Source organism: Anneissia japonica, unplaced genomic scaffold (genome assembly GCF_011630105.1).
Source record: "Anneissia japonica isolate Jap-2015-1 unplaced genomic scaffold, ASM1163010v1 scaffold673_len1821605_cov196, whole genome shotgun sequence".
Classification (NCBI taxonomy): domain Eukaryota; kingdom Metazoa; phylum Echinodermata; class Crinoidea; order Comatulida; family Comatulidae; genus Anneissia; species Anneissia japonica.
In genome coordinates, this window is record NW_022717449.1 from 437,214 (window position 1) to 457,742 (window position 20,529).

Genomic DNA, 20,529 nt, shown 5'->3' on the forward strand with positions numbered 1-20,529 from the left:
TCCCTTTTTAAAAGTATACGGAGAGGGCGCTTGTTGATTTCCAATCAGCAAAAATGGCTGCGAGCATGTGCAAGATTCATCGTCAGGTACTCTACCTTTGTTTTGTTTTTTTTGCACAATAATACTGTTTTGTATCTGCGATTTAGCAAATGAGTATATTCAGAATTATAGACTTCAGTTTTGTGGAGTTACAGTATTGTAAACTATAGTAATTTTAGCTAGGCCCTCTTTCCTTCTGAATCCTACCGCCGGGCTGTCGGATTATCATGTGGGTTGGTGAGAAGTGATGATCTGTCCGTGTAACTACATTCCAATCTTGCATCATGTTATTGTTATTCTAGGCCTATACTACCAGTATAAAAACAACGCCCGACTGCACCCGGTTTCTTTTGTGTTACTACTACGTTACAGACCTCATCAGCAGGCTCCTCAGATTGAACCTGGCACTGTATTTTTTGAACACATGTTTTATTTTAATTAGGCCTACTAAAATTAGGCACCAAACAATAATATATTTTATTTACTATCGAAATTTACTAATTATTAGTATTAATATAGTAGGCCTAGCCTATATAGTAATAAAATTAAAAACATAGGCCTAAGAATAACTTAACACTTACTGTACATATTATTTTATAATTTATATAGCGCTCAGTACTACTACTACTAGTTTTTTGTGTTCCTTGTATTATTTTTGTTTATTAAATTGAGTGATTTTTCAGTTGAAGTTTTTCAATTACAGATCAAGATCCAGATAGACCTACAATCTCATTATTCACATTATGTCATTATGATGTTGTTATTGTATTGACTTTTTTCCTCTTCAATGTTTTTCAATTTTTTTGTACATTTTCCTTTTGCTCCCTTTCCTTTTCCTGCTTTCTTATTTTGATTGAACTGGTGTATTTTAATTATTTTAAACATTCTTAATATTATTACTTTAAATTATATTCTGTAAATTTCAAATTTTCCTTAAATTTGCAATAAAGTTATTTTGTATCTTGTATATCTATGAACATTAAAAGCAAAATTGGTTACCTACTGTGTACTGTAAAGCTGCTGAAATTATTAACTTGTCTTTTAATACATTCAGATCTTTAGGCAGCTAACTCATATACAAACATATAATGTTGCCTCAGCTGCAAGTGGTGGTAAAGTTTGGCTACCACATTCACAACATGGCAACCCTATACTGGATAGACATCCGCATCAGGTAAGTGAATTGAGTTGATGATGTTGACAACAATGGTGGTGATGATGATGATGGTAGTGGTGATGATATACTGTTTTATGAGACTTATAATTCCATCTTGCAATTGGCATGTGTACTTAAAGGTAAAGGTAGAAGAATAACCCATAATTCGCAGCATCATTGTGCTGGCTGTGGTCCGCGACTACTTAGCCACCATAAAGAGGCGCTTAGAGTAGCTACATGTTCATATCATTCCAAAACGACGGGCTGAAATGAACCATAACATCAGGGTAACCCCCTACTCTTCCGAAAGATACAGTGGGTTCTTTAAAGTGCACACAAGCCAGATGTGTACACAGAACCTCCATTTTAAGTCGTTATCTGAGAAGACTTGGTTCTACCAACCGAAACCCTGGGTGAGAAGTGAACCAGCACTAATGCTAATTCTGTAGTTAGCAGTGCTTCAGCCTTACCGCTCGGCCAGTTGTATAGTAGGCTACTGTAATGGAAAATGTTATTTAACATTTTATAGGTATCTTGAAGTATGGATGGTTTTATTGTCAATATACTATTTTATTGTTTTTTATATTAAATTTGTTATTAGAAGACTTAAATTGTTCATATTTTTCACATACATATTTAAATTGAATTATCAAATGAAAAATTTTAGTTCAATTATTAACATTATTTTCGTTCCAAAATACCGGGTTTTATGTTAGTTGGGGCACTTAAAATTTAATTCTCAGTATAATTTTGTTTTTTATTTTTTTTATTTTCAGATAAGAACATATTCAAATGAGTCTGGAAAGAGGAGTTTTATAGGACAGTTTATTGACAATCTTAAGTCAGAAATGAGCAAAAATAAGGAAATGAAGGTAAGTACTATTTAAATTTAGTTTAAGAATATCAAATTATAAAAATTAATTCATTTCTACATCACTGTACTAGTTTCTGACAAGAAAAGGGGGGCAAAACCGAACAGAACCTAACTGTACACCTAAAATCGTAGGATTTTATATCAGTAAATAATGTTACTATTTTTTAGTTTTCAATTACTGTTGTATACACTTTTCTTGAGTTTTGCACTTGTTACAAGTTGGTTCTTATTATTATTTGTTTGATTGATTGGTTGTTGATATTGTTCTTAATCTTGTCAGGAAAACATCAAGAAATTTAGAGAAGAGGCGGAAAAACTAGAACAGTCGGATGCTTTAAAAGCAGCTAGAGAAAAATATGTAAGTTAGCAATGTTATTTACGTTAATTGTAATATTGTATCAGATAGTGATTTAGCTTCATTTCTTACATGCAGTATATTTATATGCAAAATCTGATCAGATTTTTAAAAGAAGATCATATGGCTACCAGTCTTTTTGCTGCACACATGAAAACATCTTTCTGTGTATAAAATATGTAGTGTTTCTGATATTGCCTTTTGTACAGACGTACAAAGGAGGTGGCTGGTGTCTGTGACATGAATCAAAAATGTCTTTAATAGACTTGAATCTAGTTATTTTTTTTTTTTTTTTAATTTATTCTATGCCAACATTATGTATTTATATGTTTTCTAACCACTGTTTTTCAGTTGTCTGAGAGTGCTAGAAAACAATGCATTGGCATTGTAATCTCTTAGTTTTTTCTTCTGGTTTTGTTTTTCAGGATGAACTAGAAACAGAAACAAGTAAAAGCGGTGAAATGCTACGAAAAACTTATTCTGAAATTAAAGATAAAGTAGGACAGGTAAGATTATAATGTGTCATTAAACACCACTTATTTGGTCCTTCATTTACTTAACATTCCTATACTATTAGCTGCAACAACTCGCCCTTTACTCAAACAATTTGGCTTCAGGTTGTTCAAGTATTCTGCTTCAGATCTCTGAAATAACCTTCCCCTGGATGTTCGAACTACTCCTTCGGTCAGTTCCTTCACAAGTCCCATCTCAAGACATTCCTCTTTCACTAATATTTTAATTAGTTTTCTTCTTTTTCCATCTTTTTCTTTTTTTCATTGCATTGCCTTTTTATTGTTCTGCTTTTCATTTTTCTCTAATTTTCTGGAAAGCGCATAGAGGCTCTAGCAGTATGCGCTGTACAAGCACAATTAATAATAATAATAATCCTAATAATTGGCAGGGCCTATGCCCTAGCCTAACCAAGTAGTAGTAGAGTAGGTAGCTAGGCCCCTAGCATAGGGCTAGGCCCTATTTGTACGAAAAACTAGGTACTACTAGGCAAGGCCTGCCTAGGCCTAGAGGCTAACTACAGTACAGACAGACAATAGGTTCCCTATGCTCCTTGTTTATTCTTGTACATTTGATGTTGTTGATTTTGTTATTTATACTTCTAGCATAACTGATTTCTTTTTCTTTCCTGTTTGAATCCCTTCATTCTGTACACATTTCCAATGAATTTGTAACCAAATTTTATAGCTCATGCTGGCTTCTTTAGCAAATATGAATGCTTCTGATAACAGTATGTCTGACTGTTTATTGATAGAGCGTTGAGGAAATGCAGAAACAAGAATGGGTCAAGAAGGGAATTGATACAGCTGATGGTATCTCAAAGACAGCTAAAGGAGCAGCCCAAAGGGTAACCAAATCAGGTGAAGATTTAGTCAAGTCAAAAACTTTCCAGTCAATATCAGAGGTAATTAGGTGGTCTTATATTTGCCATTCTTCCACACAAAAAGTTGAAGTAAATCAAAATATTCCTTTTTAATTTATTACTTTATAAGTATTCCACAAAAAAAGCTTGACCCCCCCACTTCATAATATTTGAAGCAAAAAAATAAGTACAGTTAAACTTGCTTAAGTCGACTTCGCCTAAGTCAAATAATTTTTAAGTCAATCTTGTTTTACATGCCAAATTGTTGTGTTTTCTATTATTTAACAATCTGTAGGTCAAATTTTATCTAACTTATTAAGTCGAACAATTTTACAGTGACATTTTGGATTTGACTTCGGCAAGTTCAACAGTAGTTAATTTCACCATCGAGCACCCCACTTCACCTTCGCTCGCCATCAGTTTCCCACCCCCTCCCCCCAAAACTCACACCCCCTCCCNNNNTCCCAAGACTCATTATGCCATTGCTTTTAATATATGAGTGTAAGTTATAATTAATATTAATGTATTAGTTAACTTGTTTCTTCTATTTCAGGGTGTTAAAGCAGTGAAGCATGAACTTGATGAGAGCACTACAGCAAAGGCTCGAGCATACAAAGCACCAGGTAGAACAACCGAACATTTAGATCCATGCCATTACTCTGCTTATCCGACCTTTGCATTATTTCAGTCTTTTTGTTGTTTTATTTTTTTCAGTAAAACTTAGGAAGAGAACAGAACATATGGTTAATAAATCACAAAGTGATAAGCAGATAGAAATTAACGAGTAAGTATTGTTATTGCATTTGCCTTTGTATTTTTGTTGTCATGGCGGCACTATCTTAATTGTTACCACAACAACTGGAGTTCAGATTAGGGTTATGTTGATTTGTGTCTGTTTATTATACTGCAAAATGACAAAAATATGGCTAAAAAACTTAATGTTGGTACCTCTGTGGATATGCTAATTATTGATTATATACAGTACTTAATACTAAATCACCAAATCATCCATTATAATCTTGTATTTATTTTATTTGTATGTTTTTCAAAAGTTATGTTCCTATACTTTTGTACCTTTCATTTTTGTATTCCGAATCTTTAATGGTTTACATTTCAGGAAATCATCAACTGATTAATTGACAGCACTGTATATTGATAATTTAAAACATTTTTGTGAAAGATAAACCAACCCCAAACCCAGGGGTCCCAAGTTGGAAGAAGTCATTTCTGGGAAACCTACAGTGGCAGACCCAGGAATTCAAAATAGAAGGGTTTGGGGGTGGGGTGGAACAGGGAGAGACTTTCACAAATGCAGGGTAGGCCTACCACCTCAGCCTCACCATAGTTGTGGCTGTGCTAAGAACATTTATGATTATAGCACCTCCCTCTAGATGGCTGGAAATGACACTCTCCGACATAAATTTTAGGATATAAGTTTCTTTTTTCCCCATTATTTTTTTTATAATTTGGAAAAATTTAGGGGCCCTGGCCAGCTATCCCCTCTCCCTTTGAATCCTCCACTGATCTGCAGTCGGGATAATAACTTTCGTTAACACGCGTAACTTATTACTGCACATAGTGATACCCATCGGCTCTAACTTTCATGAGACAATTGAAATATTGAAAACATGCAAATACTATGAATTAGCGGGGGATGGGTTATATCCGGGAGATTCTTGTTTGCTTGCAGGAGTGCGGAAGGTCCTCTCGATTTCAAGTCCCGGGATACTTCGGGACCCCTGCCCAAACCATTAGAGCTTTTCAGCATATTAGTGGTCTACACTTTACTGCATTTTAAACTTAAATGTATGGCAGTGAAGTACTATCATGAAAACATTTAGAAATGCAGTTGATAATTAAAATGTTGTTTAACTTCATAGGGATGACACAGGCATGGTATTACACAAAGACTCAAAGTTTTATGAACAATGGAAGAATTTTACTGAAAACAATCAAGTGTTCACCAGTAAGTAGTTTTACAATGTCTATATATTCCTATGTTATACTTGAAAAGAAAATCTTTTTGTTTGCTATACCATATATATATATATTTTTTTTTTAACAGAAATTCTTGATTGGAAAGTTAAGTATGATGAGAGTGAAAATATGATGGTGAGAGCTACAAGATCAGTTACAGACAGAGTTAGTAATTTACTAGGTAAGTACAGTATAGATGTACCAATATTTATACTTATAATAATAATAATAATAATAATAATAATAATAATAATAATAATAATAATAATTATGGCTACCTGAATTAAGTCTGAAAAAAATGTTGCTATCATTATTATCCTCTTAATAATACTCAATATCATCTTCATCATCTATTATTATTATTATTATTATTATTATTATTATCATTATTATTATCTTTACAAAACTATCTTATACAATGATGATGTCATTATGACCACAATTATTCCTGTCTCTTATACACATCTAGATGTGTATAAGAGACAGGTTCACTCCAACTGAAACTTCAGAAGTATTAACAGAAATTATCAAAATTGATCCGTCATTCAGCAAGGAAAAGTTTTTAAATATGTGTGAAGAAGAAATTATTCCAAATGTTTTAGAGGTAGAGGAAACTTCTGTCAAAAATATCTGATAATACATCTTGTGTCATGCATCGATTGTAATAAATTAAAAAATGAGCCATTGTATATTAGTGTTATTATAGCACTACTATTAATAATAGAATAATTTGATTTTATTTGTTTTATTCAACATCATAATAGCCTTTATAGCCTTTATAAAGGTAAAGAATGACAAACATGAGGCCATAATGAATTCTATGTTTTGTTCTTTATTAGAACATTGTCAAGAACATTAGGAACAGTCTTTTTATGATAATGATAATAATAATAAATATGATAATAATAATAATTATTGTTTCTATTTGTAGGCAATGATACGAGGTGATCTAGAAATTCTTAAGGATTGGTGCTATGAAGCTGTAAGTAGCATGATCGTTATCAAATGGGTATAATAATGGAGGAGGAGTAAATTAATATTAACAATGGAGAGAGCCAAATGGAGAGAGATAACAGTGGTGATGAATTAGTTATTTATAATGAAGATGGTGATGAAGCAGTGATAACATTGTTGATGGTGACAGTGGTAATGAATTGGATATATTCTTGTTACTCATGATGTAGATGGTAATGAAGCACTAATAATGATGTTGATGAAGTAGTGATAAACAGTTGATGGTGAAATAATGATGTTGATGGTGACAGTGGTGATAAATAAGTGTTATTAAGATCCTGGTACTGATTATAATGAGGATAATTAATATTACTAACAATGATAAGATATTTTTAATTTTTTTGTTAAATGTTCTTTATATCTTGGTAGCCTTACAGCCAGTTAGCAACACCCATCCAGCAGGCAAAGGCAATGGGGTATAAATTTGACTCAAGAATACTTGATGTTGACAGTCTAGATGTAAGTTACTACAATTGGGTTTTTAAAAAATATTGTATATACATAAAGACTAGTAGAATATAGGTACATTTTTATACATTGTATTGGCAAGGAAACTATGTTCAGTTGGTTGCAGTTTGAAGTTGAAGCTTTTTTACTAAAATCAAAACATATCTTTAAGAAGTCATTAAAGATGCAGCAATTGCTCTTTCAATATTTCATATTTATTTTCATATATATTTATATTTTATTCACAACTCAATGCTAATTTCAGTTGTAATAATTTGTTTTTCAGTATATTTCATTTTATTTTCATACTTATATCATTCACAACTTAAATGATATTTTTTAAATTCATTTCATATGGCTTGTTTTAAGACATTATATATGAATCATTAATTTATGAATAGCATTTTTGCATTCAACAGTTGTTTTATAACAATATATTGTATTTGAATCATTATTTTATGAATAGAATTTTTGCATTAATCAATAATGAGTGTTCTCTTGTGTTTTTTAATTGATCGTATTTATTGCATTAGTGGAATCAGTATGATCAATGATCATTGTTCCCATTTTGATTTAGATCGCAATGGGCAAGATGATGGAGCAGGGACCAGTCCTTGTGATCACATTCCAGGCTCAGCAGATTATGGTGGTAAAGAACATGAAGGATGAAATCATCGAAGGAGACCCTGTAAGTTAAAGAGTCTCGGACACCCCTCTCCCTTATTTATCCTCCTGTTATTAGTATCATGCCTAGTCAATTTAATTTTTCTTTTTTAAAGTAACAGAAATATGGAGTCAAATAAGCCAAAGTTTTCTCTAAAACTTTTAGATGTATTATAGTTCATGTGTATGGCTACCTGAATTAAGTCTGAAAAAAATGTTGCTATCATTATTATCCTCTTAATAATACTCAATATCATCTTCATCATCTATTATTATTATTATTATTATTATTATTATTATCATTATTATTATCTTTACAAAACTATCTTATACAATGATGATGTCATTATGACCACAATTATTCTTCTTTCATTGCCGCCTTCACTTAATTATAAGGTCGTGTTGGGGTCTATGTTGACTCGCAAGAGAGGATAGAACTCAAATTATATTTAGTAGACATTATACAGTTTCTTATTATCCTTTATTGTACATCACCATCAATCGAATATACAAATATACAAAGTGTGTTAACTCTAAGAAGTCTTGCTTGTTCTAAGTCTTTTCTATAAAATTCTTTTCTGATTCCAAGTATTCTTCTGATTTCCTTCTAATCACTGTATTAAGAACCCTTGTAATCATTTGTAATCTCTCCTCTATCTAGCAATTTCATTCTCTATATATGTGGGACCAAATGGGAGGAGCTATATAAATTCCAAGATGATGGTCAATGAAACATTATTCATAAGGTGGGGCTGGAATGTACCTATTGGTACCAGCGTGGGTTTCCTTGGAATTTATACTGTGTTATGGGTTCAATTTCCACCTGAATCACTTGCAAATTTTTTTCGCTAGTATTTTGGGACGTACTGAGTATTCGATATGATAACACGTCAGGTAGGGCAAAACATCACTCTGATCACATTGTCATCATTTATAAGAAATTACTCCAATTCAATTTCAATTGTTATTTCAGGAGAAAGTGATGCGAGTAACTTATGTGTGGGTATTATGTCGAGATCAGGAGGTGCTTGATCCAAGTGCGGCATGGAAGGTCCTTGACTTGTCAGCAAACTCTGCCCAACAGTGGGTTTAATGTTACCATTTCCCACACTTGCACTCAAAGAGTGCAAACTATCTATCCACACCTAAGTATATCTTTATGATAAATCAACTGATGTCATCAGCGTAAAATTTTACCTACACCATCCTCTGGGTGACTAAAATGAAGAGCAGTCATCAGCCAGGAAATGGGATTGGATGGCAATGCCTGGATCTCCTGTCATGCCAGTTCGAGTGGATACATTAGAGTGAACTGTAACAAATGCAAATTTATCCAAAAGGAACAATTAGATCATTATTTGTCGCACTCATGCTTGTATTTTTAGAGTGAAACTGTACTTTGTGAGACTTTTGTTTGTTTTAAATGCAAAAATGCTCTGTGCACAAAAGTTCTGGAATGTTTTTCGTACTTTTGATAATTATTCCATATTTAAATTACAGTCTTGGCAAATCAATTTGTGTTGAACCTAACTGGCGGCAATTTGTGTTAATATAGAGTTATGATAATTGTTTAGTTACTGTACCAGTTGGTTTAATTAAATACAAAACATTACTGTACATCAAATATGTGAATGGCTAAGATGGGCGTGGATCGACGGGGGATGGTTTATAGGAGGGACATCATATCAATTTTCCCCTACTATTCACCATTTGTCTGTAGTAAAAAATCCACTTAAAGCAAGTAGAAAGAACAACAATTACGAATGACTAATATAAGATAAATATTATTTTTATGAACGTTAGTTATAATTAATTGTAAATTGTTAACTTTAAAATCAATTAAATACGACTAAAAAAGGCATAGGCTTTTCCCCCGGAACCCACTGGGGCTTTCCCCTGGCTCCCATTTACCAATTTTCCTCACCCCACTTTCAAGCACGGAAAAAAGGCTAGCACCCTGAGTAATTCGTACATAACTCCCACAAGCTGTAGTTCACAAAAGTTCACAAAAAATTGACCTGATTCCCGATATTATATGTGGTACAACTGATTTTGTTTTTAAGACACAAAATGGGTGTTTGACAAAAAAAAAAAACCAGCATTTTTTCCAACATAAAAATTTTTTTTTTCCTCCGGAACCTGCCTTTAATACACTGATGACATAAATAATTTTTCAGTGTTTTTTTAATTATCGTTAGGCTATTTACAGTATGAGAAGGCGGTTCAATATGTCATTCAACAAGGTGCCTGTTGATAATTGCATATTCACTCGCTGATTAATTGAATAATACTGTACACAAATTTCAAGTTTGGAGAAAAGCAGGTAGAAAATTATTTTGTTGAAGTAGACCAATCACCATGCATATACAGTGTCATATCTGGGGTATTAACATGGGTTGTTTGTTGATGAAAGTAATAGTACTCTAGCTCAGGAATGAGACAATGTGAGGTGATTACAACTACTTAAGTGTAAATTTTCTGCAGTGGAATCTTTTGATATGCCTCTGTGAATAGACCGACCCTTGCTTGTTACATAATTTGCTGTATTCAGTGAAAACATTCACAGAATCACAACAGGTGTGCCGGACATGATGATAATGAGGGAAGAGTAGGTATAAAAATGTAATAATGAAATTTAGTTACATTTTTATGCTTTTTGTGGGTAGGTCCTTCTAAGTGGGCAACATAGCAACCACAACTAGCTTTACTAAAAGGCTATTGCTTGTTAATGATGCCTTCTTTATGTACTGATAGATATAATGAATAAATTTTATGATATTTAAAAAACAAGATAAAGTCTTATTGCCTGAATTTAATATTGTATTAAACTACATTTTCTATCAACAACCAGTGACAGGCTAGGAAGGGGACTTAAGCTTACCAAGCCCTGTCAGCCACAACCCATCAAAAACAAAAAATATCCGTCAGCGTAACTGCAGGCTTCATCCTTTTGAACACTGACCACGGGTCCATGCAGCCCCTTTTCTGCAAATCGTGAGACCCCATATCAGACAGCCTTCCTTAAATATATCCTAGTTACCACTGTTCGCATCTGTTCTATAAACATTTTGTAGATGACTCATGTGTTAGCATGAATGTCCAAGAGGCATTTTGGGAAAAAAATGTTTAAAAAATAAACTGTTGGGCTATATCAGGGGTGGGCATAAAAATCGGTCGGAGGGCCAAAGTGAACTTTTGATTTAACACCGAGGGCCGCACCCAAATTTTGATGTTCCAGTGAGCTTCCAAAAACCTCCAATCACTACTTTTACATCACCTTTACTCTCAGTTTTAATGTTACTTTTTATATATTATTGGTGTCAGGCCGTAAAAAACAAGGTGTTTTCTAGCCAATTTTGATTGGTGTGCCGCAAAATTGCTGGTGGGCCGCATGCGACCTGCGGGCCGCAATTTTCCCACCTGTAGGCTATGTAGTGTACAGATAACATTTGGTGGTGGAGGCAGTTTATTGCAAGACAACTTTAATGGTCAGAGGCACAAACACTTTTTGTCAATGGCTATTTCATGAAGATGGTTAATAGATCCGGTATCTGAATGCTTAAGTAACTTGATACAATGCTATGTGCTCCAATCTGTACCCAAGAAACTAAATATCATGATATATGATCATCCTTTTTCTCCCCATCATATACTTCTTCACCTTCTACATCTTCATCGACTATGTCATCTTCAACAGTCTTATCTTTATCCTTTTCCTCATAAAGTCCTAATTCTTGGTTCCGTAGAAAAGCTCTTCTCTTTCTCTCTGGCAACATTTTTAATTCTTCTTGTAGCTGACTGTCCATGGAAGCTTGCTCTGAAGGACTCAAACCAGGACTGTATAAAAATATATTGAAATTATTTGAGTTAATTGCAATACTTATTTTCAGTTTAAATGTTTTGTATCAATTGGTGAATGTTTCAATAACATTGCATCTAGTTTAGCAAACTGTTTGCAGACATTTACAAAATGTTTAGTCCATCTTATGTTTAAGTTCTTATGTTTAATAATAGATCTTATTTTCAGGGTGGTGGGTGAAAGGAACCCCGTAGGGGCAAAAGGACCCCCATCGAGGGTCCCCTGCTTGGACCCTTGTCGGGGAATTTCAAGCAAGGTCCTCCAGGAAAAATTAAAGCTTCAGCCTAAGCTGTCAAATATTAGGGATTATAAACTTGTTTAGTGCGAGCAGCTACCATGTGCCAGCCCTTCCCCGACAGGGGGATGGTACCCCAGATGTGGGGGGGGGGGGACTCTTAACTTTCATGGTTTTCTATCAAATTAACCAATTTTTAAATAAAGAATCAAATAATTAAAACAAAATTTTATTATTTTTTGTTGTAAAAATTCCACAACAAATTAATTTTGTCGGGGACAGGATTGAGAGGATGTACACCAAGACTAGTTTAGATAGCATCCTTATCCAAGAAGACTCGTTTCATAATTAACTGGAAACTTCAATGAGATGTCGGATTCAAACCAGCACCAGCGACAAAAAGAAGCTGGTGTTTACTGTACCCCTGCTGTATACCACTCACCCACACGTCTCTCGTGTGATCTAACAAAGACCAGTGTTTCAACGTGGTATAGCCATAGCTTTTGTTGGGTCTCAGTTTTGGAGACACTCCAAATTTACACCTGTTGGCTGTGCTTACACAAATGAAAACTTTAAAGAAAAGAAATCATCAAATGATTTGATTAATACATATTTACCTTTTTACAACATCTCCACTTTCTCCACATTTGCTACAGACTTTAGCCTCAGTGGAACATTTAATACAAATTATGTGATACGCATGCTTGACAGTCTTCTGTTGACATTTTGTACTATAACAAAATAAACATAAGAAAAAAAAACATTAGCACATGTATATGGCCAAACTCAAGGCCTGATTTTTCCTTTAACATAATTATCGTATATAAAGACCATATACCTTCACAGAGAAGCATCAGTACGAAATATAAGTAGGTTTTAATGGTAAAAGGGATACGCACCATTTCTTTGGTTGGGTAAGTGGTTTGTATTTCTTGTACTTTATCTTCCAAGCTATCACGTCAGAACAGCGAGAACATAACCCTGTGATTTCCATGCTGTTTATCTGTTTGGTTTTCCAACTTGTGTCATGTACATCATTCCGGAATGCAGAACTATTCTTGTACTTTGGGCCTCCAGACTTTTTAGTGTTACCTTTTTGAGTACTCATTCTATATAATAATGTAGATATTGCTTTCAATTGCTTCCAAAACTGTTCTTGCAAAAACTAAAACATGCACCTTATGGGGAAATCCCTCCTGAGCATTGTTTGTTCGAGTTCTAATTGCTCCTCCTATTTTAAGTAACATCCATTATACAAACCGGTTAGATTCAAGTACTTAGTCGATTATATCAAAGAGTATATATGAGCATGTTGTCATTTTAGATATTTAATATAATTTAAATAGTATTTAACGTAATTGAAATATAAATAATAATATTTTAAACACCAAAACGTGTATAAAACCTGTTTCTTTTGTATTATTGGTATTGTATAAATAACGTATACTACTTTTGTGTATAATGGTATCTCCGAATGCGGAAGTAACATTAAGTTAAAACGTCCAAGATGGAAAACAACCAACAAAATAATCAAACGAACCTTAGAAACGTTCAAAATGGACTTACAAATGGGCATACACCCTCGCCAGCAGTTGATAATTCTATATCATTAGAGAATGGAGAACAACAGGAACGAAAAATTACCCAAACAGACCATATCAACAAGAGATTATTGAACTCATTTTTGGATAGGCTGAACGATCCATCGACAGCGCCGCAGTTCCCTACGGTTGAGGCAATCGACACCTCCAACCCTGAAGAATTCAGTGATGCCTAGCTGCTTGGCCTATCTACGCGTGGGCGTGGACTTCCTTATGCCGAGGTGGCATAGAACGTTGATATCAACGTAATTGCATAGCAAGTGCAAAGACTATTATTTGAATAGACCAAACCAACACTTGGATCCGGATCAATCAATCCAGATATTTGGATGCTGCATTGTTAGTTATCATCTTTTCCATCATCATCTGGCATATCTACATTCAACGCTATTGTGTTGTTGACACATGTAGACCGTGGTACATCTTCACAGGATTATTTTTGGTCTAAATCAGAGAGAAGATAAACCACAAAGTCTGAAGAGCTGTTTCCAGTGGGGTCCTTCTGGTAGTATGCCATGTAACCGGGACAATTCTACTCTTTTCCAAACAGTACTGTGTACTCTTTTAACATGCACATGGGCCATATAATTGTACATGGAAGCAACACCTTAAACTTCTCATCTGAAAGACAATGCTTTTCTGATGATTTCAAGATCGACAAGTTTAGCCAAAGAAGATCAATAATGAAATTTGCATAATGTTGAAATGTTGTTGGGCAGGTCATTAAAAACCGTATGCAGATTTACGGCTTTTATGGTTGGGGGAAGAGGGTATAATTCAAAGATATATAACTGAAAGATATGAAAATAAATTAGCTGCCAACATTGTACAACAATGGTTCACTTGTATTTTTTTAGTATTTCATTCAACAGAGAATATTCAATCGAGATTTTATTTTCTGATTGACCAATCTCCAGCCTTTTGTTCATGTGAGCGATGTTAATGTTTTTCAAAGTAACATACATTCCTAGAGTCTGTTTTTTTACACTACTAACATTAAGAAAATTTGCAGAATAACTTGGGATCCCTGTTTTAGTTTTGTAAGTATAGAAAGCTTACAGGAAATACAACAATCAATTATGTGACGTACACCAATATAGGTTTATTTATTTTTATTTATCTGTTTTTCAATTGAGACACATATACTCTGAAAGCAGGACACAATTCATAGATATTTGAAGCAAAAATTGGTAACAAAAACAGGTGCAAATTGTGCTTGTATTATTGCCTTGTTAGGCGAGACTTTTATTCCTTGTTTCGCATACTTATTTTTTTAAGGGTTATCTGAAATTGCAGCTTTTTCGTGGAGGTGGTTGCGCTAATTGGCCAAAAATAAATTTTTATTTTTATTCGAAATAAACAATATTTGCAGTTGGCGTGTTCGCTAAACAAGGTACAAATAAAGTATTGCCTTAAGTAAATTAAAATGTTCTTCATTTACACTCATAAAACTAATAAGGCCCAAAAAGTTGCAAAACAAAATACTGTCAAAAATTCCCACACTAATATTCAATATTGCTATTATGCCTGTATGTCCTAAAGACTGGATTCTTAGCAAGACACATTTCAACTTAAACAGTCCTAATGATATAGGGAGAACCTGAATAACCACTAAGTTCCTCCATTCCACCCTCCAATACAATATTCTATATTGCTCAACATCCATCTTGTTTTTCTTCAACAAAATATGCATTGTATATTTATTACAATAATGGTTCTCCTTCCTGAAGTAATTTTGGGGACAGAAGCAGGAATTCATATATCAAGACTTCTAAATTTGCTTCTAACATGAATTTATCTCGCATTTCAATATGGAACGTTATTGCAACAGACTTTGCATAGTAATTTACATTAGCAACATTCAAATACAGTACAGTACCAACAAATAAAAATACAGTAGAATACTTAATGAATATTGACGCCTTCAATTAGACAAATGCTTAAAAAAATGAATATAGAGGGCAGCCTTAAGATTACTTGTTGGTGGCTGTAGGTGATATCAATCAGTATGCTGTTAAATAGCTATATAAATGTATTTTTTGACTAGAGAGCATCTTTATAGCATCCTTTTCTCAATCCATCTGTTGTGTTCTCGCCCACCACTGGTCACTACACACATGCACAACAAATTAACCTCCTGCAGTGCACTGCACTAAAGACCAATTTTTAAGGGCCTCAACATCCTGCCCAGTGGTGGATCAAGGACTTTCATATAGAGGGTCCAGCATGGGACTTTTACAGAGAAACTATAGACTTTTAAGATAGCGAAACAACAGACCAGGACAATGCACAGAAATGTTTTCTATTAAAATGCTATTGATAAGTGTAAGAGGTTATCTTGCGAAGCAGGTAATTCTAATATACCTATAATTCACAAATTTAGATTCAAACTAAAACAGGCACATGCATAATTTTAAAAAAGTAATTACTGTATATCAACTATATTTATACAAAAGCAAATGAGTATAGTACTGGGCATAAAAGAACACTGGTGGTGCAATACAAAAAGTAAAAAATCATTTTTACATAGAGCCATAGAGTAAGCAATATCTTTTAATTTTCTTGTTTGTTTTTTTTAGAAAATAATTCTTGTCTGTCATTATATTTACAATCACAGGCAACAACTGACATGCTTAGCAGGAGAAAAAAAATAAAATGTAAAATCATTGATTGCTTTTAGAAACCTAAAATCAGGGCCAACTGAACCTTAATTCATTATAGTAAATTCAGACCTCGAAACGGAAAACAGTTTGCACTCCCAGTCGATACCCCTAGTGAATGTGGCCCCAGGGGCTGAATACACACTATAGAGTTCTTCCCCCTTCCCCCTCAACTGGGAATTTGCCAAGGATACAGGAACTACTTTTGGAAAGAAAAAGGGATACACGTTTCCTTCTTTAACAGCTTATAGTCAATCTCACAACTTTATGGCTACTGAGATATTCCTGGCGTCTGCAATAACACGCCATCATACGCAGCCATTGTTGCCTCACGGTTGATCTGGAAGTTCAGAAATGCCTTTGCATAAAACCTGATCGGTATCAGGCCTTTTTTACTCGTACTATCTCCATCAGGTTTGGCTTTCTTGTCTTTTGTCTGGAAATGGGAACAAATATTGGACATGACATTAAGCTTCAAATATTAAACAAACAGATTTTTCAAATATGAGAATGCACAATTCAGTTTTAAGTAAACCTTGCCAGTCTAACAGTTACATAAATATATCCACAGCCTTAAAAGAAAAACATTACTTACAAAAATCTGATACTGTTTCTGCTGAGATGCTTTGCCCTTTGACCCCCTCAGATTCTGCAGTCCCTGCTTCTTTCCAGGAGTGCCATTAATGCCGCTGTCAGTACTGTCTCGGAATTTGAGATACTGTGAGAACTCGCTTTGGTTCTTGAGTGCGAATGTCTTCTGCTGACGCTGTCTTTGCTTATCTGTGATCTGCTTCGCCTCATTCTGCCCGTTCTTTAATGGCTTCACAGGTGTGGCTTGCTGTTCCATCTTTTGAACTTGCTGTTTGCTTTGAGCGTTTAATAGTAGACTATCCAGAGGCGTTTCTGCCACCTTTGGCTGAGATTTTTTTTTATTTACATATTTCTTTAATGATCTGTTAAGAATATTAAGAAAATCATAAGTTCAATATTATTATTACTATTTGAAATACAGTATATATAAAATAGCTTATACTGTCTGAGTATTTAGCTAATAAACAGACTTTATCTCTTACAGTATATCTATAAACTGCAGGTAGAATTGTTGGTGTTTTTATTTTATATTGTGAAAGAAATATTTAGAATTATATTGGATGAATTTTTTTAATATTTTGAACAATGTGAAGCTTTATCAATTCAATCTCAACAGAAGTTTTATCTTCATGGTAAAAAAAAAATGGCCTTGCAGGGGTTGCGCCAGTGCAGGGGTCCAGTCGGGGCGAGTTTTCCCCCCCACCTCATCGGAGAGAAACACACAATTCGTAGGGCAGTGGAAAAAAATATATGTATTCTTCGCATATCAGTAGACACTAAAATCGATTAAATAAGCCTTTAAAACCCCTAAATTGTCATAGTTTTCAGGGGCTTCGAACCATGAATCACTTCGAAGAGATTCTGAGCAAACGCCCGATCACGCCCACTTACACATTCATCAGGGAGTTAGGCCCTCCCCCCTTCCTTCGGGCAAATCCTGGCACCACCCCTGTTGACTTGCATAGAATAAGAACCTTGGACCATGGGGATTAGAAGCCAAGCACCTCAACCACTAATATCCAGCTTCACTCCAATAAAACAATTCATCATGCAACAATTTAAAAGACACTTACTTTATGAAAGGCATGACCATAAAGAAGTTGTTTTGATTCAGGCCCAGGTTCACTCTGGGTGCATTGTCTTTCTTATGTGATGGCAAGTCATTTAGGTTAAACCATTTAATTTCCTGAAAGATGGAATATTTATGTAAATAAAAAAACATGGTAGTAATATTAACAATACTTAATGATACAGTAGTAATTTAGTAATGTCTCATTTCTGTTTTCAACTATCAAAAGCAGAACAGTATATTATTATCGTCAAATACTATAGTCATCATTGTCCTCGTTATTTTCAAAATCTTTCACTAATATTAACATTATCAAAACTTCATAAAATACATACTGTATTATTTGAATAAACACCCCGGGGCATTTATTGTTGGAAAGGGTTTGTGAATTACCGTCAAAATGTGTTATTGCATGATCATAAAGACGTATTGAACCCAACCAGGTTAGAAAAAATGTATTCTACTTGAGTAGAACAATTACATTAATAAAATGTGTTGAGAATGATGTTGCTTACATTAGTTTTGTCTAGTCATTTAGAAGGAGTGTTTATTTGAGGACAAACTATACACGCCAGGGCGTTTATTCGAGGGGGGCGTTTATTCAAAGCGGGTGCGTTTATTTGAATACAATAATATAAAACGTGCATTTAAAATTTGGCAGACATTATATTAACTCTAAACATGGTATACAAATAAAAATTGTTTTAACAATCTCCAACCTTGATTTCTCCCCTAGTTTTTGGTTGAAATGAAGTATCATACGGAACACCTGTTATTATGTACAATCTTGACACTTGATCGTGAATTGTCAACTGTATGTATTCCTTCTCATCTATCAATTCATTTATATTAAATCCAGTCTCCTCCATCACCTGCCAACACGGAAAATGTTTAAATTAATTAAATATTTACTTACTGTAGCAACAACACAACGGTATTTAACGGCTCAATGTTGAGCTGCATGGTCAAAATATACTGTACATCTGTAACTGTGGATTAAGCTATATGAATAACAATGAGTTAATGGCAGTATGTAGTGGAAACAAACTTACCTCCCGTATTGCACACAAATGTGGAGCTTCCTCCTCATTTACCTTTCCTTTTGGAAACCCCCAACTTGATTTTGACCAAAAGCCTTGAACCAAGAGGACCTGTAATATATTGAAGTGATAATGGTAACTTGAATAAATACACATGATACACAACTAATAGAAAAATAATTAATTAATTTTAGTTTTGTATTCAAGAGGTAACAAATTTTTAAACCATTAAAAACACTTTTTTTTTTTTTTTTTTTTACAAATTTGTGGGGATCTCTTGTTTGCAATTTTTAGGATTTTTGGTGCCAGTATATCATTAATTGGAAAATTGTACAATTATGGTAAGTACTGTAAATTTGTAATGTGTATTTTTATACAATATTTTTTGCGCCATAAAAAAGTGAGGTTATTTACATTTGTCGACATACAGGTCTCCCTCTAATTAAAAGACCGCTGCAATTTTCTTTGGTCCCATATTAACAAATGTCTTTTATCTTTTTTATTCTAATTAGAGACCAAAGGTCTATAATTGGAGGGAGTCCAGTATTTCACTTTAAAACTGAGTGATGAATCCATTGTGGTTTATTATAGTAAGGGTGTGCTTTGTAAACGGGCTTTTTATTGTTTCGACATTTAGGCAATGATTACATGTTGCAAATCCTTATCCATGATGATGGCGCCATAGGTGGGTACGCTCATCTTGTACTGTTTCCATTCTGCTAGGATTTCCTCAGTTCGATCTGCATGGTCTATCAGATAAGGACAGCTCTGGAAAAGTGCAAAGAGTTAAGGGAAAAACTGGAGGAGAAATAAAAAATTTTAAATGTATTTTCTTCTGCTTATGTTTGTGTTATTTTAAATTATTTGTTCAATGAGGCCTATGAATATTTTTGGTTATATGTTATGTTCATAAATCAAGCAATAAATTTGAATTTAATTAAGGTAACAAACAACAATATTTCTTCTGCAAGGATATTTGCTCGTGCGAATTCTCCAATCCTGCAACCAGGAAGACTTGGCCTCTCAGGGCGGTAGAAGTCCAGGTAAAACCAATGCGCAAGCTCCACTTGAAAGCATACCCTGATTAAGTTGTTGCGTTCTACTGATGGAACATTAAGAAGGAAGCGTCTGATAAACAGGAAAAAAATGACAAAATATTTATTACTCTGAATTGGTACAAGGTAAATATAGTATTACAAGTATCTACGGTACTGCTACTGTCACAAGCCCTACACATATCCTTGCCCTTGTTTTCATATTTATACTTTTAACAATAACAAAACAATACATAGAGATAGGCCTCCACAGGCTACATACAGTAATTTCAAAGAATTAATAATGAAGGTTATCTTACGATATCAAGTCGATAAGAACGTCTTCTGGTATGTCTGGCACAGCTTCCATTATTAACTAATCAACGATTTATATAAACTGAAAAAATTTGGTCAAATAAACTCATTTTTATCGACATCAAAACTGGAAATCCCCAGCAGTAGGACAACCAGTGTTTTTTTTTTGTCAACAATTCTTCGTAACCTTGTGATCTGTAAATAATTTGATAATTAATATTTTTTTAA

The 20,529-nt window shown here is 33.9% G+C and overlaps 3 protein-coding genes across 3 annotated transcripts; 1 reads left to right on the forward strand and 2 right to left on the reverse strand.

Moving 5' to 3' along the window:
- The first annotated feature begins 8 nt into the window (after positions 1 to 8).
- On the forward strand, positions 9 to 10,687 carry LOC117110268 (mitochondrial import inner membrane translocase subunit TIM44-like). Its single transcript, XM_033252905.1, has 15 exons — positions 9 to 86; positions 1,094 to 1,213; positions 1,972 to 2,067; positions 2,350 to 2,427; positions 2,850 to 2,930; positions 3,689 to 3,838; positions 4,350 to 4,419; positions 4,511 to 4,580; positions 5,677 to 5,762; positions 5,862 to 5,958; positions 6,260 to 6,377; positions 6,705 to 6,755; positions 7,157 to 7,246; positions 7,812 to 7,922; positions 8,871 to 10,687. The coding sequence occupies exons 1-15, from the start codon at positions 54 to 56 to the stop codon at positions 8,988 to 8,990; spliced, it is 1,371 nt and encodes a 456-aa protein (XP_033108796.1). The 5' UTR covers positions 9 to 53; the 3' UTR covers positions 8,991 to 10,687.
- A 672-nt stretch (positions 10,688 to 11,359) lies between these two features.
- LOC117110267 (uncharacterized protein C9orf85 homolog) lies at positions 11,360 to 13,186 on the reverse strand. The gene is made up of 3 exons (XM_033252904.1): positions 12,891 to 13,186; positions 12,609 to 12,722; positions 11,360 to 11,734 (listed from the first exon to the last, which is right to left on the reverse strand). Exons 1-3 carry the CDS (start codon positions 13,097 to 13,099, stop codon positions 11,512 to 11,514), a joined length of 546 nt encoding a protein of 181 aa, XP_033108795.1. The 5' UTR covers positions 13,100 to 13,186; the 3' UTR covers positions 11,360 to 11,511.
- Positions 13,187 to 14,674: 1,488 nt separating this feature from the next.
- On the reverse strand, positions 14,675 to 20,483 carry LOC117110274 (m7GpppN-mRNA hydrolase-like). The gene is made up of 8 exons (XM_033252918.1): positions 20,307 to 20,483; positions 19,929 to 20,080; positions 19,601 to 19,728; positions 18,965 to 19,063; positions 18,632 to 18,784; positions 17,917 to 18,029; positions 16,848 to 17,205; positions 14,675 to 16,688 (listed from the first exon to the last, which is right to left on the reverse strand). Exons 1-8 carry the CDS (start codon positions 20,354 to 20,356, stop codon positions 16,524 to 16,526), a joined length of 1,218 nt encoding a protein of 405 aa, XP_033108809.1. The 5' UTR covers positions 20,357 to 20,483; the 3' UTR covers positions 14,675 to 16,523.
- Between the last annotated feature and the right edge of the window lie 46 nt (positions 20,484 to 20,529).